The sequence below is a fragment of the Hyperolius riggenbachi genome, chromosome 4, assembly GCF_040937935.1.
Source record: "Hyperolius riggenbachi isolate aHypRig1 chromosome 4, aHypRig1.pri, whole genome shotgun sequence".
Lineage (NCBI taxonomy): Eukaryota > Metazoa > Chordata > Amphibia > Anura > Hyperoliidae > Hyperolius > Hyperolius riggenbachi.
In genome coordinates this window covers 472,501,631-472,524,369 of record NC_090649.1, presented here as the reverse complement: position 1 = coordinate 472,524,369, position 22,739 = coordinate 472,501,631, and the positions used below count along the sequence as shown (strand labels likewise).

At 47.8% G+C, this 22,739-nt stretch overlaps 1 protein-coding gene across 2 annotated transcripts in view; it reads right to left on the bottom strand.

The window, feature by feature from the left end:
- LYPLAL1 (lysophospholipase like 1) overlaps nt 1-22,739 on the bottom strand; it is a 72,320-nt gene that overhangs the window by 35,951 nt on the left and 13,630 nt on the right. The window contains exons 1-2 of one of the 2 annotated variants that reach the window (XM_068279686.1): nt 18,617-18,906; nt 6,471-6,570 (exon numbers count right to left, since the gene is read on the bottom strand). In XM_068279686.1, coding sequence (XP_068135787.1) covers nt 6,471-6,570; nt 18,617-18,815 — 299 coding nt within the window. In that variant the 5' untranslated portion in view covers nt 18,816-18,906. Of the gene's footprint in view, nt 1-6,470; nt 6,571-18,616; nt 18,907-22,739 lie in introns of those variants that run through there. The other variant, XM_068279685.1, reaches the window with a different exon arrangement.

Sequence of the window (22,739 nt, the reverse complement as noted above, 5' to 3'; positions counted from 1 at the left end):
GAAGCCAACACTAGGGGAGCCGTGCAGCAGATGAGAGGTCTGCGTCTGGAATTGCTGCCACTAATTGTTTTTACACACAGGGAGCGGAGGGGACGGGTGTGGGACCGGACGAGGACACAGGGGGGGGATGATACATGGAGTCCCCGACGTTGCAGCAGGTCGGTGGTTCATATCGGCGGGCGTTTGTAAATTAGGTACTCCCTGTATTTTGCATATAAGACGCAGGGACTTTTTCTCTCCATTTTTTGGGGGAGAAAAAGCACATCCTACATGCCAAAAAATACGGTAGATTTCTAGCCAGATAACCATTGGCTAGGTGGATACCATAAAAATACGCGATAAGAGGGTCTTTCCTTACTGCACAAACCAAGCTTTCTCAGTACTGAATTAGAAAAAGAGAAAAAAAAAAACACAATAAGGGCGAGTCATTTTTAGAAGTTATTTTAATAGATGGAAAACTATGTAAAATGTATAAAAATATTCTCTTATAAATAGTTTCCAGTGTTGTTTTTAATAACGAGAGAGGCTGAGGATCTAGGAGTGAAATGTCACGGCCCGGTGACACCGTGCTTATGCCTCCCTAATAGCCATTCCGAATGATTAATTTCTGTCTTGCTGGTAAACGCACGGAGGAATTTGGCAATGAAAATAAGAATCTGCGAGTTACCGACAGGATCTGGCTGAAAGTAAACAAGTTTATGACCTCCTGGACTTTTACCAAAAATAAAGTGTGAGACAGGGCGGCTGGTGGCCGGGGTCCCGTGTGCTGATCGGGGCCAGTGATAGGGTGGCTGCTGCGATCTCCTGGATGCTACAGGATATGGTTGCACAAGGGTATTACTCTTATTTATATTGGGAATCACCAGCCAATGGGGTGGTGTTTCCTCTCTGATGGGAAGTAATGGCGTGAATCATGCTATAGTCTGATCCAGCACTGAGAATAGAGTCCTAGCATAACAATACGTGATTCATAGAGGACATGTTTTCCAGACGACAGTAGCAAATTCCACACATTTTTTTGCTGTATTAAAACGGATCTGATATGAAAAAGTAACTATAACAAGTAACTTGTCTATATATATATATATATATCTTATCTAAAGTTTAGATTTACACAGCAAATCTAGCTGCAAACAGCTTCAACGGTATATGATTATTTCTTCCTGTGATACAATAAGAGCAGCCATGTTCTGTTTGTCACACAACACTGAGGCAAGCTGATAGCATCTCCAGCCCTAAACCTGTGGAAAATTTCACTCCCTCCCCTCCTCCTCCTCTCTCCCCCCTCTGTCTCTGAAATCTCTGGCTAGAAACCTCCTCCTGCCCAGACTGAGCTCCCATAAGCCCTTGCTACCTGGGACTGAGTGCCAAGGCTCTCTGAAAGGCTGTGGGCAAGGCTTGTTTAGTTTAGAGGGAACTAGAGTATTAAAACTAAAACAAAAAAAAGTATTTGGCTTGAGGAATGCCCTATAAACTATATGAAAGGAACACAATTATGTAATGTGTAAAAGTTTATCTTGGATCCACTTTTAAAGAATAATATTATGCATTAAAGTATTCTCCAAGTTGATTCTCCAATTATTGTAGTTCATTTTATACACCTGTTTTACCTTTGTTTGTAGCCTGCCTTCAAAGATCACATAGCAACGCTTTATCTGCTCCTACCTTTGTGTTTCTTGGTTTGAGTCTGAAGTGGTTCTCCAGGTAAAAGGTTTATTATACCAACTAATATTAGACCTTAAGGGCCCGTTTATACTAGAGCCGCACGCGTTTGCGAGACGTGCAGCACTTCCAGGTCTGCCTGTATGCAGACGAATCCCATCAGCCTTGTCATGCACGGCGATGGGATTCCCAGCCTCCTGCACCATTTTGGATGGCAATGTCGGCCGAATCACTAGCGTAAACGATTCGGCCAGCGGCGCCATTGTACCCTATGGCAGAGATTCCCCACGCGATTTGCCTGCGGGGGAACTCTGCAGATTTGTGGAAAGGGGCCTTAAAGCAGGATTGACAGCCATGAAATCAAATTTCATTTACCCACTGCTCTGTGTTTAATATGTAATTTACATGCAGTCGCATTTCAAGTGTTCCAATATAATCAAGACAAGACAAATAACATTTATATTGCGCTTTTCTCCTGGTGGACTCAAAGCGCCAGAGCTGCAGCCACTAGGACGTGCTCTATAGGCAGTAGCAGTGTTAGGAAGACTTGCCTAAGGTCTCCTACTGAATAGGTGCTGGCTTACTGAACAGGCAGAGCGGAGATTCGAACCCTGGTCTCCCGTGTCAGAGGCAGAGCCCTTAAACACCACATGTGTCTGCTGTAATTAATCTTATCTCAGTCAGCCTGGCTCTATTCTAGTACATTGGCGGATAGTAAAAAAAAGCCTTGTTATTTCCCCTTCTTCCCCTCATACATTCCTGCCCCTCGCTGATTGGCTGTGGGCAGTTCAGGGGTATTGGCTGAGGGCAGTTCAGGGGGATTGTGTGACATGAAGCTGAGAAGAAAAATAGAAGCTAAATAACCTCACAACTCTTTAGAAGCCAATGTATGCTCTGCTCATGTGTTTACAAAGCAAACTAGATATGACAGTGCCAATCCTAGTAAAGAGTTCAGTGGAGAGGAGGTTGGGCAATGCATAAACTATTTTAGGTAGAGGAGAGGGGGGAAAAAAAAGAAAAAAAAAAAAAAGGAGTATGAGAGGAGATGACATCAGGATTGGCATCAGTCATAGGTAGAAAAATGGACAATGTCTGGAATAGTTTTTTTTTTATTTACTACTAGCCAACCCGCGTCGTACCATACGCCGCATCTATCTATCTAATAGAGTACGTGCCTCAACCTTGAAGCAAGAAGAAGTTTAACCCTAGCAAGTCTGGCTTTGCAAATCCGGCCTAATTGGCAAATATGCATTTGCTTTCGCATGCCAAACTATGCAGGGTCAAAAACCAATACTGCAAAGTGCTCTCTCGCTGCCTGGGAACCACAGCGGCACCCCGGAGTGGGAGGCTGGGTGGCGCAGCCGCCCCCCCCCCCACACACACAAGCGTGGCCAGCGCTGGGGAGAGCCGTCCGCACCCACCTCCTAATATTAAAAACAGCCACTTACCTTAACGTCCATTGGGTTCTGCTACATGCGCATTAATTTTCTCATGGAAAGCATTTTGTGCAGTTTGTATCCTTTGGAGGCAGGTGGTGGATGGCTTGCTCCGGTGGTGTGAACCCTGGAGTGAGTGCGCCTGTCCTCCCCCATCCCTCTGGAGTGCTGTATGTGAGCCAGCCCTGAGCTCTAAAGCTCGGGGTGACCCATGCTTCTCTCCTTTCTCATGTGGTGCCCCCAAATTAATGCGCATGTAGCAGAACGCAATGGACGTTAAGGTAAGTGCCTGTTTTTAATATTGGGAGGTGGGTGCAGACGGCTCTCCCCGGTGCTGGCCACACTTGGGGGGGGGGGGGGTCGTCCACGCCACCCAGCCTCCCCCTCCGGGGTGCCGCTGTGGTTTCCAGGCAGTGAGAGAGCCTGGGACCCTGCGGTCCCCCCAGTTGTATAAAAAGGGGGCATTGGGAATCCTCCCCGTGGCGCTCCTGGAGGCCTGGAGCACACCAAAAACTGCTAGCAGATCCGCAAAATGCTAGCAGATTTTGAAACGCTTTTTCTTATTTTTCTGTAGCATTTCACCTAGCATTTTGCGGTTTTGTAAAGCGTTTTTGGTGTAGTAGACTTAATATATTGTTACAGTAAAGCTGTTACTGAACAGCTTCTGTAACAAAAACGCCTGCAAAACCGCTCTGAACTGCCGTTTTTCAGAGCGGTTTGCGTTTTTCCTATACTTTACATTGGAGGCAGAAACGCCTCCGCAATCCAAAAAATGCCTCACCTCGGGAGTATGCTTTTCAGCAAAACACCTCCCGCTCTGGTGTGCACCAGCCCATTGAAATACATTACCCAAGCGTATCCGCAGCCGCAAGTGGATCGCAAAACGCTGCCGAACCGCTCTGGTGTGCACTAAGCCGGATAGTGCTAATGTAGCATGTAGCAGGGTGACTGCTTTGTGGTATTGGTTTGTGCATGCATTTGCATGAGCATTGCCTCATGAATAGCCAATTAGGCCAGATTTGCAATGTCAGACATGCTAGGGTAAGGCCTCTTTTCCATGGACTGTGAATAGGCAGTGAAATGGCTCTCAAACTCTCAAAACTGCTCGCTGCTGCCTGGTAACTGCTCGCTGCTGCCTGGTAACTGCTCGCTGCTGCCTGGTAACTGCTCGCTGCTGCCTGGTAACTGCTCGTTGCTGCCTTGTATCTGCTCGCTGCTGCCTGGTAACTGCTCGCTGCTGCCTGGTAACTGCTTGCTGCTGCCTGATATCAGCTCGCTGCTGCCTGGTAACTGCTTGCTGCTGCCTGGTAACTGCTTGCTGCTGCCTGGTAACTGCTTGCTGCTGCCTGGTAACTGCTTGCTGCTGCCTGGTAACTGCTCGCTGCTGCCTGGTAACTGCTTGCTGCTGCCTGGTAACTGCTTGCTGCTGCCTGGTAACTGCTTGCTGCTGCCTGGTAACTGCTTGCTGCTGCCTGGTAACTGCTCGCTGCTGCTGCCTGGTAACTGCTCGCTGCTGCCTGGTAACTGCTCGCTGCTGCCTGGTAACTGCTCGCTGCTGCCTGGTAACTGCTTGCTGCTGCCTGGTAACTGCTTGTTGCTGCCTGGTAACTGCTTGTTGCTGCCTGGTATCTGCTCACTACTGCCTGGTAACTGCTTGCTGAGCACACAGCTCAACAGTCCGTGGAAAAGAGGCCTTAAACTTGGTTTTTGAGCACGCATAAATTTTCTCATGCAAAGTACTTCTTCTTGTTTGAAGGTTGAGGCACTTAGTCTATTATATATATATAGATACAAAATTCACTGAAATCAAAACATGGACAGTACAATACATAGGTTATGTAAGTGGAAGGAGTATCTATCTATATTATATATAAATATGTTTTTTTTTTCCTGGGATAGTCTGGCTGACCCTTGTGAGGAGAAAAAGTTTGTTACTTAGGGCCTGTTGCACCAACTAGCTGTAAGATTGCCTTGCACTGCTGGCAATGTTGCAATTACTAAATGCAGGGAGGGGAACTTCCCATCAACCATCACATTAGGGCAGACTTTGTGCGTTAACGCAAACGGAAGCCGTTTATATCCTTTTAAACAATACCAGTTGCCTGGCTGTCGTCCTGATCCTGTGTCTGTAATACTTTTAGCCATAGACTCTGAACAAGCATGCAGCAGATCAGGTGCTCTGACTCAGCTGATTAGCCATATGCTCGTTCCAGGGTTTTGACTCTACTTATCTCAGAAGATCAACAGGGCTGCCAGGCAACTGGTATTGTTTACAAGGAAATAAATATGGCAGCCTCCATATCGCTCTCATCTAGAGTTCCTTTAAAAGGAAACCGAAAACTGATGAAAATAAAAAAATTATACATACCTGGGTTTTTTCCAGCGCCCTTCAAGCTGATTGGTCGTCCTTTCGGGCCACCTGGATCTTCCACTAGATGCCCCATTAACTCTGAGACAGGGGAGCATGCACGGCCAAACTGCACCTAGCAGATGATAGGCGGTGGAGAAGGACAGCGAGGGAGAGATCAGCCTGAAGGAGGCCGGAGGAAGCCCAGGTATGTGTAATATTTTATTACAGTCTCTGGTACAATTTAAAGGGAAGGTTTAGGGAGGGGAGTGAAAAAATAAAAATCAATTTCCACTTACCTGGGGCTTCCTCCAGCCCGTGGCAGGCAGGAGGTGCCCTCGCCGCCGCTCCGCAGGCTCCCGGTGGTCTCCGGTGGCCGACCCGACCTGGCCAGGCCGGCTGCCAGGTCGGGCTCTTCTGCGTTCCAAGGCCCGGCACTACTGCGGACCACGCGGGCGCGCTGACGTCATCGGACGTCCTCCGGGCTGTACTGCGCAGTGTTCTGCGCCTGCGCAGTACAGCCCGGAGGACGTCCGATGACGTCAGCGTGCCCGCGTGGGACGCAAAAGTGCCGGGCCTTGGAGCGCAGAAGAACTCGACCTGGCAGCCGGCCTGGCCAGGTCGGGTCGGCCACCGGAGACCACCGGGAGCCTGCGGAGCGGCGGCGAGGGCACCTCCTGCCTGCCACGGGCTGGAGGAAGCCCCAGGTAAGTGGAAATTGATTTTTATTTTTTCACTCCCCTCTCTGAACCTTCCCTTTAAGAGAAATGTTAAAATACCCCCACCACATGTGTGAGCACCCACATGCACGCACGCACGCACACACACCCACCCACATGCACGCACGCACGCACGCACGCACACACACACACCCACATGCACGCACGCACGCACGCACACACACCCACCCACCCACATGCACGCACGCACGCACACACACCCACATGCACGCACGCACGCACACACACCCACATGCACGCACGCACGCACACACACCCACATGCACGCACGCACGCAAAACTTACCGGGCCGGAGCTGTGGGGAAAATAACTTTGATGTGCTTAAAAGCAAAATCTTTCTGTAAGAGTTCTCGTATCCATGCCCTGATTCCTTGTCCCGAATCACCTACAGAAAAGATAAAGTAATGTAAAAAATGTCAAAAATAGACTTTTATTATTATTTAGTAGTTATATAGTCAAAAAATTACAGAGGCGCCAAGCAGGATAAAATGTAATAAAATACTATAAAATGGGGGGTACAGGTAGTGCTCGGGTTACGAACACCCGACTTACGAATGACCCGCCGATACAAACGGCCCGATCACGTAATTTCCGCGTGGGGGAAGTTTGAACAAGCGGCTCTAAAACTTCCCCCAAGTGCCGGTGCGTACAGCACTGCTTCGCTTCCTGTATGTCATGTGACATACAGGTTCCTGTATGTCGCATGTCATACTGGAAGCGGTGCTGTACGCGGCTAGAGGGAGCTGGATGGGGAGAGAGGAGGACAGACAGCGTTGGACTCGTATGGAGGTGAGTCAAGAGGGCCAAAGATGGCGCAAAGAGGAACAGATGGGGGCAAAGAGGAACAGAGGGGGGGGGGGGGGCAAAGAGGAACAGAGGAAGCACAGAGGGGGCAAAGAGGCACAGAGGAAGCACAGAGGGAGCACAGAGGGGGCATAGAGGCACAGAGGGAGCACAGAGGGGGCAAAAAGGCACAGAGGAAGCACAGAGGCACAGAGGAAGCACAGAGGCACAAAGGGGGCAAAGTGGCACAGAGGGAGCACAGAGGGGGCAAAGAGGCACAGAGGAAGCACAGAGGCACAAAGGGGGCAAAGAGGCACAGAGGGAGCACAGAGGGGGCAAAGAGGCACAGAGGAAGCACAGAGGGAGCACAGAGGGGGCAAAGAGGCACAGAGGAAGCACAGAGGGAGCACAGAGGGGGCAAAAAGGCACAGAGGAAGCACAGAGGGAGCAAAGCGGCACAGAGGAAGCACAGAGGCACAGAGGGGGCAAAGTGGCACAGAGGGAGTACAGAGGAAGCACAGAGGCACAGAGGGGGCAAAGTGGCACAGAGGGAGCACAGAGGGGGCAAAGAGGCACAGAGGAAGCACAGAGGGAGCACAGAGGGGGCAAAAAGGCACAGAGGAAGCACAGAGGGAGCAAAGTGGCACAGAGGAAGCACAGAGGCACAGAGGGGGCAAAGTGGCACAGAGGGGGCACAGAGGGGGCAAAGAGGCACAGAGGAAGCAAAGTGGCACAGATGGAGCACAGAGGGGGCAAAGAGGCACAGAGGAAGCACAGAGGCACAAAGGGGGCAAAGAGGCACAGAGGAAGCACAGAGGCACAGAGGGGGCAAAGTGGCACAGAGGGAGCACATAGGCACAGAGAAAGCACAGAGGCACAGAGGGGGCAAAGAGGCACAAAGGCGGCAAAGCGAGGGCACAGATAAAGCACAAACAGAGGCACAGGCAAAGGGGGGAACACAGGATGCAAACGGGACAGAGATGGTACAGTGTTTCGACTTAAGAATGGATTCAGGTTAAGAACGATCCTACAGTCCCTATCTCGTTTGTTAACCGGGGACTACCTGTAACCATTGGGACCCTGAGGCTTTCCCCTCCCCTAGGTGAGTACCCCCGGGGAATTTTTTTTTGCTACAGAGTATCTTTAACCACTTAAGGACCACAGGCTTACACCCCCTAGTGGCCAGGCTATTTTGTACAATTCAGCACATTTCAGCTTTTACAGTGTGATGCACGACCATACAACTTAGCACACAGTCTGCCGTTCTTTTCTGCCCACCAACAGAGCTTTCTGTTGATGGGCTCTGATCGGTGCTGCCAGGTTTAGTTTGTTTTTAAAAAAAAATAATTTAATTGTATATTTATTTTCGATAACATTTTTTTTCCTTCTTTTATTTATCCCTCCCCCCGATGTCCAATCAGGGCGATCCTCTCTCATAGGCATCAGCCAATGAGAGAGGATCGTATGGTGAACCGCTCCAGGGGACAGCCAAGTGACAGGGCTGTCCCCAGTACAGCGCTGCACTAGATCGCAGCACTGTACAACTAAAAGAAATTGCTGTTTCTTTTTTTTTTAAACAGTCTGCCAGCAACGATCGCCACTGGCAGACTCGTCACCCAAGAGGGGATGCGCTATCTCTGATAATCTCCTCCTCCAGGACTTGACGCCTTTCAGCGTTAGGCGGTCCTAGGGGAGCCACTCTGCGGCCGCCGATTGGCGTTAGGAGGTGGCAGAGTGGTTAAACAGCCAAGACACCGTGAGAGACAGCTTGAGATAAGGTTTTACTGCAGGAAATATTTAAGGGTCATTAGCTCTGCTTTACAGAGAACCTGTAACAAACTGGTACTCACCCTGGGAGGGGGAAGCCTTAGGGTCCCAATAAGGCTTCCCCCTCCCCTGTAGCTGCAGGAAGTCCAGCGCTGGCTCCCCCAAAGTGACCCGGAATCCTCCCTCGAGAAGCCTGAGAAGGCTTGATATAGTTACCTTTCCTGGCTCCAGCAGGGGCGCTGTTGCAGCTCTTAGACTTGCGCCTGCGCAGTAGAGCGGCCCGACGGAGATTGGCTATTTTCGCCTATCTCCGCGCGGAGAGACGATACTGCACCTGCGTTGGAGCCAGGGAGGTAAATATTTACATCGTTGCCGTTCCGGGAGGGTTTTCACCACCGCCGTGGCACTGAGGAGGACGGGGGAAGCCTCGATAGGATCCGGAGGCTTCCCCCACCCGAGTTGAGTACCCTCCAGGGGAGGTTTTCTTTAAAATAAAGAGTGTGGATTCTAAACTGCAATAGCGACAGTCTGATACAATGTTATAAATAAAGCTATAAAACTGAAGATAAGAGACTCTTTTCTTTGCTAATAATGTTCTTTTAACTATGTGTACTACACATACAATTCATTATCACATAAGTTTATTTTTGCTTTAAAGGGACTCCGAGCAGTGCAGAAACTATGGAAAGATGCATATCACTTTGGCTGGATAGTGTAATGGTTAAGGGCTCTGCCTCTGACACAGGAGACCTGGGTTCGAATCTCGGCTCTGCCTGTTCAGTAAGCCAGCACCTATTCAGTAAGAGACCTTGGGCAAGACTCCCTAACACTGCTACTGCCTATAGAGCACGTCCTAGTGGCTGCAGCTCTGGCGCTTTGAGTCCGCCAGGAGAAATGCGCTATATAAATGTTCTGTGTTTGTTTGATCATTTTGAAGCTATCTTTCTCCTCTTTCCAACGATATATAAACCGCCGCCCTACGCCTTTTAGTTTTTGCTATTTTTGCGATCGAAATCGCGACTGCGGCAAACTAAAAGGCGAAGGGCGGCGGTTTATATATCATTGGAAAGAGGAGAAAGATAGCTTCAAAATGATATGCATCTTTCCATAGTTTCTGCACTGCTCGGAGTCCAGCATTTTATTACACAGGACGACACTTCCCCAGTGTCGGCTGCTCCATTCAGCACAATGCAATGAAATACAAGGAACCCAGGGGGATAGAATTACAAACATCATGCCGGTAGGTGTGAGGATATAATTAATTCGTTGAGGGTATGCTTAAAGGCATACCCACAGGCACTGCTCGGAGTCCCTTTAAGTATTTTGAGGCCAAAGGTAGATTTGGGCAAGGGAGCTGAACACTGGTAAGTTGTTGCCTGGTAAGCAGTAGCTGGGAGTTATTTTGCAGCCTGTACATTAGCCGGAGAGGAACACTATCTAAATCACTTCTTGTTTACTGTGCCCTTAAAGGGATCCAAGCAGCTTTTTTTTCTCCTGCAGTTTGTCTTGTTTCCTAATAGCCGTTTGAGCTATCATTTCCCCCTCCCATCTGCCCTCATTTATCCAGGTGAATGTAATCAAGTGTGACTTCTCAAAACTGTTTGAAGTAGTGTCCTATCCTCCAATGATGAAAGCTTTTGTTTGCTCATTGCTACTGCTAATTACAGTGGCCTTATCTGCCTGCTCTTTCTTTCAGGCCTTGGAAGTAGAGCAATAAAAGCCTCTAACAAACACTTAAATATAAAAAGAAGAGGTAGAATTGATATTTTTTTTGTAATGAGCCACATTATTGGCGTGCATCTTTAATTTGCTATTGGGATGCTATGAGTGCTAAAAATGGTACTCGGTTCACTTTAATAAATAGCAAAAGCAATCACTTGCTACAAAAGGGGGGGGGGGGGGGACGTGAAATTACAGAACAAAGCTAAAAAGCAATGAAGAATCGCTCTGCTGCTAGATTAGGGGCCGCTAAGAAATGAAGGCCTGCATGAAATATAACTCCCCTCGCATGAGACTGGCAATATCACAACACAGATATAAATTAAAAAATGCAATTTAAAGAGCAGCAGCAGGGGAGTGTTTCTGATTTGAGGGATTAGGCCGGGAGAGGGTCTATTTCTCTTTCCTGGGAAATTACGGCGGCACGGATCACTTTAAACATACACAAAGAGATTACTGCAGAATTTAAAGCATTTGTACTAATCACGGGCAGAGAGAAATGACAAATCCTCCAAGCCAACGTTTAAATCTTCGAGGGGGGCAAATGCTTTCCATCCAACACAGTAAAAAAAGCTGCAGGACTCCTAATTGCAAAATGACTCACCGGGAACGACATATTCTGTGGTAATGCCTGATGAGCTCGGCATAAAGCAAAGCAAGAAAGTGAAACCTACGTCTTAAAACAGAACTCTGGCTAAACATAAATAATAAGACACTACGGAATATAAGACGCACCCAGGTTTAGAGGGCAAAAACCTGGGGGGGGGGGGGGGGGGGGGGGGGGAACTGGTGTGTCCATGTTCCATGAGCATCTTGTACATGTTCTCCACCAAATAGCGTCCTCCTGTATACCCAGGTGTCCTCCCTTGTCCCCCATGTGTCTACCCTTATCCCCTATGTATCCTCCTGTGTCCCCCAGTACAAGTCATTCACTAGAGGAAGCTGCACGGAGGAGATGGATGTCTGCAATCCTCGCGGGCGCATGGATTAGGTAAGCTGCCGCTACAGACGGGGGCCAGGAGACACAAGGTCGGGTGGTGGAGGAAGCGGAGGCAGGCAGGGAATCCCAGACGTGTCGGCAGTTCGTATCAGCGGACGTTCGTAAGTCGGGTATAAGACGCAAGGACTTGTACTCCCCAATTTTTGGGAAAAGTGCATCTTTTATGGTGGAAAATACAGTATATTGCGCTTTTCTCTCCTGACGACGATTGTACCACAATCCATCTTCAGGCCGGCAGGTACATGCAACGTCATTGCTTAATCAAACAATTGTACCTATGGTGAGAAGTCACGGAAATGATTGCTAAAAAAAAAAAAAAAATCCGTCGGCTTAAAAAAAAATCACATTGGCAACAGGCCCACTATAGCCACTATAGAAGGCTTTGGCTAGGAAGGTCATCAGGGATTTCTTAAAAGTAATACTGAAGCCACCTAAAATAATAGATACTTACCTACGTAGAAGGAAGGCTCTGGATCCCAGAGTCTTCCCGGGCCTCTCTCGGTCACCTTGGCCATGCGCTGTCCTCCCGTTGTAGCTATTGGACCAACTGGTTTAGTTCACCTTCAGGATTCCTCAAGAGGTTTCAGCAAACACTCATGTCTCCGAGTGCTTCCAAAGCTCCATACTGCGCCTGTCTTTGGAAGCAGTCGGGGATGCCAGTGCTTCTGGGAAGATCTAAAGGCGCAGAATTTTATCGGGGACAGTGGTGGACTGAGGGCACAGAGAGAGGACAGGGAAGGCTCTATGGTATTCAGAGCTTTCAGGTGAGTTTTGTTTTTTTTCACATTTCCTTTAACGTGAACCCAAGGCGAGAGTGATATGGAGGCCGCCATTTTTATTTCCTTTTAAACAATATCAGTTGCCTGGCTATCCTGCTGATCTATGTGGCTGCAGTAGTGTCTGAACCATACCAGAAACAAGCATGCAGGAAATATTGTCAGATCTGACAGTAGTGTCAGAAACACCTGATCTGCATATGCTTGTTCAGGGCGTATGGCTAGAAGTATGTCGGCCCTAGATCTTGCAGCATGTCCGATCCATACATGCAACCCATTTTGACCCAAAATTGGTTGCATCCGAAATTGGTTGCATCGTCAATCGGGCATGCTCTCCGATTATAATAATCAAATCAGATGGTCTATCGGCCGCCAAAGTCGCCAGATATGTGGCCACCTTCAATGTTCAAGTACAGTGCACTCGGCCCAGGCCAAGGGGTTATAATGTGGGCCCTCTACCACACGGAAGATCATGCAACGTCTTCTCTGCTTGTTCCCTGGTGATCCATGGCTCCAGTAGACGTGCCTACAGTGAGGTAGAAATGAAGGAACCCGTATGTATACAAACCACACGTTCAATCCATGATAGGTACAAACTTCCATCCACAAACTACTTCTTGTCCTTGACCAGCATTTTGTTTACAGAGGGACAGGGGAGCCACTAGGCTTAGGCATTGCCTGGAGTCCCATTGGTTCTGGGGGCGCCATGTTGCTGGATTAAGCCACGCCCCTGGATGAAGACATGCCCCCTAGGCGAAGCCACGCCCCACAGGTGTTCTATTACTTGCTTCTAATGCATCTGCTTAGCGTAAGTTGTAGGTAGCTGCCACTGTGTCCCTCAGTGCCTTGTACATTTCCCCCCCCCCCCCCCCCGTGCCTCCTGTCACTTTTGTGCCTCCTGTCTCCTTGTGCCTCCTTCAGTCCCTTGCGCCATGTCTGACCCCCTGTTTGTCCTTCTGTCTCCCTTTGTGCCTCCTTCAGTCTCCATGTGCCTCCTCTGCCTCCTTATGTCCCCCTGTTCTTCCTTATGTCCCCTTGTGCCTTTCTTTGTCCCCCTGTGCTACCTCTGCCACAGGTTTTCTTGCCTAGAGTGACAAAATGGCTAGAGTTGCCCCTGCACAGGGAACAGCTAGATATGGCACTGAGGTATTTTGGGGCTTATCCGTTCGTGGAAGCGGGGGCATCCATTCATTTAAATTGGGCACCAAAAACAGGCACAGTGACTATCTCAGTGCCATAATGCCCTAGCTGGGCCTCCCTCATCACTGAAGCACCAAATGCCAAGATAATACACTGGTCAGAATGATTGCCGATTGGTTCATTGCGGCACTGGGTGACCCCGGCGTAGGTAAGCTCATGCAGCACCGAGGATTTTGGTTTTGAACTTCCTCATAATGTATTCTGTGGCTTTTAATATTTGGGGGCTTGGAGGGAGCCTGAGGTTAGGAGGAGGACCTACCTGCTAGACCACTGTAATGGCAAATTGTTTTACAAGACGACACAGAATATCTATATTGTGGTTTTCTCATGGCGGACTCAAAAGCCCCAGAGCTGCAGCCACTAGGACACGCTCTATAGGCAGTAGCAGGTGTTAGGGAGTCGTGCCCAAGATCTCCTACTAAATAAGCAGGCACGAATATACATCACAAGAGCTTATAGGAACAGATGTTCTGGCACCCTACACTTTGCCCTCCACGAACCCCTCTCTGGAGAAGGTAGCCGCAACTACTTAAATGAGTTCTCTGTATGTTTAAAAAAGCTAAAACTGACACTTATCTGGTGCTTCTATCATCCCCCTGCAGCTGTAATGTCCCGCAAATAGAACTGCAGGTGCGCTGCCGCGCAGGCAGGAGTACTCGCTCCCATGCGTGGCAATAGCTACGCAGCCGCAGTTCTATTCGTCTAGTTAGATGAATAATTAGCAGGTTACCGGTGTCGGGGAACAGAGCATCGGAGGAGGACGGCGCGGGACATTACAGCTGCAGGGGTCTGATAGAAGCCCCAAGTAAGTTTTAGCTTTTTTAAACATACCAGCGAACCCCTTTAACCTCCTTGCCGGTTCAATTCCTCCGGCAAGGAAGCAGCGCAGGAGGTTTTTTGGGTTTTTTTTGTTTTTTTAAAATCATGTAGCGAGCCGAGGGCTCGCTACATGATAGCCGCTGAGCGGCGGCATCCCCCCACCCACTCCGATCGCCTTCGGCGATCAGAGTATGCAGGAAATCCCGTTGAGAACGGGATTTCCTGCAGGGCTTCCCCGGTCGCCATGGCGACGGGGCGGGATGACGTCACCGACGTCATGGGGAATCCCGATCCGCCCCTCAACGCTGCCTGGCACTGATTGGCTAGGCAGCGCAGGGGTCTGAGGCGGCGGGGGGGGGGGAGCGGCTCGGCGGATCGGCGGCAATCGGAAGTTACAAGCAGCTAGCAAAGTGGTAGCTGCTTGTAGCAAAAATAAAATTATGCAAATCGGCCCAGCGGGGCCTGAGCAATCCTCCTGCGCAGGTTACCCCGAACTGAGTTCGGGATAACCGGCAAGGAGGTTAATACTCACGGTACTTCTGGCTACATAATACTAAGGAGCTAGAAGTGCCCCAGGTATTATGTAGCTAGAGTTTCCCCCGATTGAAGGAAGATCTCATCATTGGAATGCCGAGCGCAGGGTGAGTAACCGCTCATTTATGCTCCACTTGGGACGGGAAGAAGGGAGGGACTGCAGAAGGGGAGTGACATTTACAGTGCCTTATGTTGAATACGGCCCTGGGTCCTACTGGCATACTGAACAGTCTCCTGTGTCAGAGGCAGAGCCCTTGACCAGTACACTATTTGTTACAATTGTGGCTGTTACAATCAATGTCCACAGGGTGTCACAAGTGGAAGTGGCAGTATTGGTTCAGAGAAGGAGACAACACAAGGATAGAGAGAAGCCAGGATTTACATGTGCCCACCCCTGACCTACACCAAAACGTTTCACATAAAATAATATTTCTGTCACAGCCCCGGTACTAGAAAGCTAGAACGGCCAGCCGCCTGAACTCCTGCGAATGCTCAGAAGCTCTGCCATCCACGGCTCAAAGTGTTTCACTGCCATGACTAACTCCCGATTAATCATGGGTCAGAGAGTGACACGCCGCAACAGATGTAACACAAAGCTCACATCAAACCCTCTCAGGCTGAATAACAGGACAAGCTCGTGAAGTGGAGCTGAGTGGAGCGTTGGCCGTCGGTCAGTGACTCACTATTCATCTAACCATCGTGGCAAGCCAATGACCTCATGGCCATTAGTGGCGCCTACCTCGTTAACGTCGGAATTCCTGTACATCCCGATGGCCATCTCAGCGAGGTACGCAGGGCTTTCAAAGCGCGCCCGCTGCTAAACACAAGCGATAATTTAGGTTTACGGAAAAGCCAACTGAGCGGAACAGACGTGATACATGGAAAAACGAGAACTGTGCATGTTTGGAGGGTGACCATCACTTGGGCAGTCCAACGGATGACTATTTTCTGTGGGCGAAGCCAATGAAAGGATTCATAGCGAGAAGAGATTACAGTAATCCAATAACTGGTAGAGGTTAAAGAAGAACTCAGGCTTACTAAAAGCACCTAGGTCCCAACCACCCCTAAATTTGCGGGTAGTTTTGGAACAACCTTGTAAAGTCCAACTCCAGGCATAGCTATATCGCAAATTCTGTAGTTGAATCCAGGGCTGTGGAGTACAAAAATCATCTGACCCCGACTCCAACATTTATGAAACCACTGACTGACTCTGGGTACCCAAAATTTCTCTGTCTCCAACTCCTTAGTCTAATACTTAACAGGGCTGTGAAGTCGATATAAAAATAACCTCAGTTTATGAAACCACCGACTCCGACTCCAGGTACCCAAAATTGCTCCTCGACTCCACAGTCCTGGTGGAATCACCATCATAGGGTTCCACTGCCCTAGTGCCTGACAAAACTCTATCAACAAGTGCACAGAAAGCACTGCTAGTGGGTCCCGGCCCTAAACCCGGTATACACTTTCAGTTATGATTGGCCAATCACTGACCAATTTTACCACCGTGTAGTATGGGTGGGGGTTTAGTATGGGTGGGGGTTTACTTACACAAGCTGCTTATAGTATAGACTGTATACTATACAGGATCTTCTCAAAAAATTAGCATATTGTGATAAAGTTCATTATTTTCTGTAATGTACTGATAAACAGACTTTCATGAATTTTAGATTCAAATACACACAAATGAAGTAGTTCAAGCCTTTTATTGTTTTAATATTGATGATTTTGGCATACAGCTCATGAAAACCCAAATTTCCTATCTCAAAAAATTAGCATATTTCATCCGACCAATAAAAGAAAAGTGTTTTTAAAACAAAAAAAGTCAACCTCCAAATAATTATGTTCAGTTATGCACTCAATACTTGGTCGGGAATCTTTTTGCAGAAATGACTGCTTCAATGCGGCGTGGCATGGAGGCAATCAGCCTGTGGCACTGCTCAGGTGTTATGGAGGCCCAGGATGCTTCGATAGCGGCCTTAAGCTCATCCAGAGTGTTGGGTCTTGCGTCTCTCAACTTTCTCTTCACAATATTCCACAGATTCTCTATGGGGTTCAGGTCAGGAGAGTTGGCAGGCCAATTGAGCACAGTAATACCATGGTCAGTAAACCATTTACCAGTGGTTTTGGCACTGAGAGCAGGTGCCAGGTCGTGCTGAAAAATGAAATCTTCATCTCCACAAAGCTTTTCAGCAGATGGAAACATGAAGTGCTCCAAAATCTCCTGCTAGCTAGCTGCATTGACCCTGTCCTTGATAAAAACACAGTGGACCAACACCAGCAGCTGACATGGCACCCCAGACCATCACTGACTGTGGTTACTTGACACTGGACTTCAGGCATTTTGGCATTTCACTCTCCCCAGTCTTCCTCCAGACTCTGGCACCTTGATTTCTGAATGACATGTAAAAGTTGCTTTCATCCGAAAAAAGTACTTTGGACTACTGAGCAACCGTCCAGTGCTGCTTCTCTGTAGCCCAGGTCAGGCGCTTCTGCCGCTGTTTCTGGTTCAAAAGTGGGTTCATGCTTCCATCTGCTGAAAAGCTTTATGGAGATGAAGATTTCATTTTTCAGTACGGCCTGGCACCTGCTCCCAGTGCCAAAACCACTGGTAAATGGTTTACTGACCATGGTATTACTGTGCTCAGTTGGCCTGCCAACTCTCCTGACCTGAACCTCATAGAGAATCTGTGGGATATTGTGAAGAGAAAGTTGAGAGATGCAAGACCCAAAACTCTGGATGAGCTTAAGGCCGCTATCGAAGCATCCTGGGCCTCCATAACACCTGAGCAGTGCCACAGGCTGATTGCCTCCATGCCACGCCGCATTGAAGCAGTCATTTCTGCAAAAGGATTCCAGACCAAGTATTGAGTGCATAACTGAACATAAATTATTTGAAGGTTGACTTTTTTTGTTTTAAAAACACTTTTCTTTTATTGGTCGGATGAAATATGCTAATTTTTTGAGATAGGAATTTGGGGTTTTCATGAGCTGTATGCCAAAATCATCAATATTAAACAATAAAAGTCTTGAACTACTTCAGTTGTGTGTAATGAATCTAAAAATATGTGAAAGTCTAATGTTTATCAGTACATTACAGAAAATAATGAACTTTATCACAATATGCAAATTTTTTGAGAAGATCCTGTAGTATTCAATATCTGTTGACCATCATACTACGTGGAGGAGGTAAAATTGGTCAGTGATTGGCCAATCTTAATTAAAGGGTGTACCAGGCTTTATGGTGCGTACACACTTGAAAGATAAATGAAAGATCTTAGACCAATTTTACCCCCTTCCATGTAGTATGAGAGCCATACCCAGTGTTCTCCCCAGAATTTTTTTCCAGCCGGGTGGCATGAAAAAGTAGCCGGGTGGGTTGAGATGAAAATGCAGGGCAACTCTGCTTATGGCATAGGAGGAGGTGAGCCGATGACAGCCGGGTGGTCACCAAATCTAGCCGGGTGGAGCACCCGGCTAAAAGAGCCTGGGGAGAACACTGCATACCTACAGTCTATTCTATGGCGCTGAACTCCCAATCAGACAGAAATCTTTGCAAGATGCTGCACACAAAGATGCTGTACACATGCAACAGATCAGTATCTGCAAAATGCATTCATAATCTATGATATCTGCAGATCCTCATACACACCTTGTTTAACAGACATTCATCTGCAGATCTGAAAATCCATCCTGGTGGATCTGATCTGCAGATGAATGTCCGTTAACCCTCTGGCAGATAATCCCGACACTGTATCGGGGTGAAAAAAGATGCCCATTTAGATAATCCCGATACAGTGTCGGGGTAAAAAAAAAAAAAGTTCCCCAGACTATACCATGTGTTGCCGAGTGCGCCGGGTACAGGGATTGCTGTGATCGTCCTCCGGTAGGTCTCCGGTCCTCCTGAGCCCGTCCTCTGGTCCCCTCCGGTCTCTCCATGGCGTCACCTTCGTCGCGTCTCCTTCCGCGATCGTCCCGGGCCTTCCGATTCCGCCTCTGGGCCTTCCGATCCCGCCTCTGGGCCTCCGATCCCATCCTCGTGGCCTTCCGATCCCGTCATCGTGGCCTTCCGACCCCGATCCCGTCCTCTGGGCCTTCCGATCCCGTCCTCCGGTCCTTCCGCCTCCTTTCGCGTGTTCTTCCGCCTCCTTTCGCGTCTCCTTCCGCGTCCACGTTATGACGTTGTGAGGTCGACGCTAGGGGGCGCGGCGGTAAATTTGAATTTGTATTGGATTGAATGCACCTGTATCCAATCCAATACACAGTAAAAGGAAACAAATTTGAAACATAAAGACAAAAGAAAAAAAAAACACCATTTGCTATTTGAGATTGCTGACACTTGCACTGATATATTTCTGCTGATTTTCTGCTTTGGACTATCGACTATTCTATTGATTGCCGCCTGGATTTGACCCTTGCTTTTGGATAACGACGACGCTTTGATTTGATTGCCGCCTGGATTTGACCCTTGCTTTTGGATAACGACGACGCTTTGATTGCTGCCTGGATTTGACCCTTGCTCCGAATAACGACCACGTTTTTTCTGCCACCTGCCCTGCTATGGCTTCCAGCTCCCGTAGACGCCTCTCCCCGCGAACCCTGATGCAGGAGTTTGAGGACAGCGAGGATGAGCAGATGTTTTTCTCAGACTCAAGTGACAGCTATGTGGCGAACATGTCATCGTCTGACTCAGAGTCTGACAGCGATGACTTCACCGAAGAGGTCGAGAGCATCCGCACATGGATCGCTAAAGACACTACCCAGAATAATCCTGCCCCCCCACGATTCCCATTTACAGGCGAACCCGGCCAAAAAGTTCCCTGTGATCCTAACCCCCTGGCCTATTTGAAACTTTTTTTGGACGAGGCCGTAATCCAAATTATAGTGGAGGAGACCAACCGCTATGCGGAACAGCAGCCTGGTCCATTCAGGAGGTTTGCTAGGGGAAAAAGGTGGGAACCAGTCACCCAGGATGATATATGGCTATTCCTGGCCATCCTCATCCTCCAGGGGGTTGTGGGGAAACCCCGCCAGACATCATATTGGAGCACCAACCGACTGATTGCTACACCTTTTTTTGGGACTGTCATGTCAGAAAACAGATTTAGCCTCATCATGAAAAACCTGCATTTCATGAATAATGAGACCTTTGATGAGGCCACCCATCCTGCCCCCAAACTGTGGAAGATCTACGACCTATTTCAAATGGTCATACGCAAATTTCAGTCCGTGTATGTTCCAGAAAGAGACGTTAGCGTAGATGAAAGCCTAATGGCGTATAAGGGGAGACTTGCCTGGAAACAGTATATCTCTTCCAAGCGTGCCAGATTTTGGATAAAATCGTTCCTATTGTGCGAATCTAATTCCGGATATATTTGGAATGCCATTATATACACTGGCAAAGGCACACAATTTGACCCCAGCTACAGCCAGTTTGGCCTTGCATCCGCCTCTGTCCTCTCCCTCATTTCACCGCTTCTTGGTCAGGGATATTGCCTGACCACAGATAATTACTATACCTCCCCTGAACTATATGAATACCTCATCAGACACAAGACTGATTCATATGGCACTGTCCGGCCTAACCGTCGCAATCTGCCATCAGCCTTTTCTGCTCAGAAGCTGAAGCCAGGGGAAGCTGGAAGGACAAGAAAGATGTTTCCGTTTTGTCAACAGTCCATAACACTGACACTGCTGCAGCCAAGAATCGTGCTGGGAAGACAATCCAGAAACTCCAGGTCATTCTGGATTATAATCAGACAATGGGTGGGGTGGACCGTGCTGACCAGTGCATAACATTCTACCCCGTTGTGCGCAAACAGCAGCGCAAATATTACAAGAAAATCTTTAGACATCTGGTGGAGCAGTGTCTTTGGAATTCTTATGTCCTCTACAAGAAACAAAATGACAGGCCTCTTCCTCACTTTGACTACATTTTGAAGGTTTGTGAGGAAATATGCTTACAACATCAGCAACCACAAACTGAGGCGAATAGACCAGGACGTCGTGCCTCCTATGTCGTAAATCCAGTGCGACTAACAGGACGTCATTTTGTAGAGCATGTGCCACCCACTGAGCGCAAAGCAACACCTACCCGCATGTGCGTTGTGTGCTGCTCTAAGAGGGGGCCGAATGGAAAAAAGGTGCGCAAGGAGACGCGCTTTTACTGCCCTGAATGTGATGTAGGACTTTGTGCTGTCCCTTGCTTTAAAATATTTCATACTCAGGAAGTGTATTGATGTTTCAATACTTTTTGTGCTGCAACTGCTGCTTGATCTGAATTAAGATGTTTTGTTTACGTATTGTTACTATTAAATGTTTTTTTTGCCATGATTTTCATGTTTTATTATTTTATTATGCTTAGGATAAGCACTAGAACCTTGTTTGCTAATGATTTGGTAAGTTACAGGCCTGAAATATTAAAAAAAAAAATTCAATGGAAAATTCCATAGACTTTTTTGGGCAGAAATTAGGGGAGAATTGAAACGCCCAGGAGGTTAAACAAGGTGTGTATGAGGATCTGCAGATATCATAGACTATGAATGCATTTTGCAGGAACTGATCTTTTGCAGATACTGATCTGTTAAATGTGTACAGCATCTTGCAAAGATTTTTATCTGATGGGGAGTTCAGCTCCATAGAATAGACTGTGTAGAGTATGGCTCTCATATTACATGGAAGGGAGTAAAATTGGTCTGATAACTTTAACTTATCTTTCAAGTGTGTATGTAGCATTAAGGTGGGTACACACATCAGATAAAAGTCTTTGGAAAATGAAAGATCACAGACCAATTTTACCCCCTTCCATGTAGTATGAGAGCCATTCTCTACACAGTTTAATCTATGGAGCTGAACTCCCCATCAGATAAAAATCTTTGCAAGATGCTGCACACATTCAACAGATCAGTATCTGCAAAATGTCAGTTCCTGCAAAATGCATTCATAGTCTATGATATCTGCAGATACCTGGTTTAACGGACAATCATCTGCAGATCAGATCCACCAGGATGGATCTTTGGACTAAAACCTGGTACACACTTTCAATCATTATTGGCCAATGACTAACCAATTTTACCTCCTCCATGTAGTATGATGGTCAACAGATGTTGAATACTATGGGCAGATTGTGATGTTAAAGAGACTCTGAAGTCTCAAACAACAAACAAACACTCGTTTTTATTACCTATTCCTCTTAAGAATTAATGTTATACCTGAAAAGCTCACTTTGCTTGGCTTGAAGAAGGGCTGTACGCCCGAAACAGCTCTTGGCCGGTGTCTGTTGCCGTGATGTTTGGACTTTCTACAGTATAGGATGGTGACCTTTGTCTACCCGACTGCTATATATACTCCGTCTGCTTGGGGACTAGGCTTTTGATGGGCATTGACCGTCTTTGGCGGTTATCGTATTGCTGGATTATCCCTGTGATGTCTCACGTATTTTAATGTTTATAATGTTGAAGATTTTGTAATAAAGATTTCTATGAGTTTTGGAAGAAATCCTGAGTGCGCCGGTCCTTTTGGACTTTATATTGGGTGTCCGACTTGGTGCTCTGGCGGACTTAACTTGTTCCTCCGTTTATGCTGTGGGGTAATGCGGCCTGGAGACCACACTTGGCCATAAGAGTCATGGGCATGCATGCATGCAGGACTCAGAAACGAAACAGCGCTCACCACCCAAATCACTAGTCACTGTCCAGCTTGCTGCCCGCTGTCCACAATAAGGAGAGTCTCCTCATACAGTTTCTATTAAAATACAGCTGCATCTCTGGTCAGCGATCCTAATAGACAGTTCTGCTCCTCCGTGTGCCTAGAATTAGGAAAGCAGGTACATAGTGAGCGATCTCTAATACAGCACACCCTATATCGCTATGTACCTGCTTTCCTTATTCTAGGCACACGGAGGAGCAGAACTGTCTATTATGATAACTGACCAGAGGCGCAGCTGTATTTTCAGGGTGC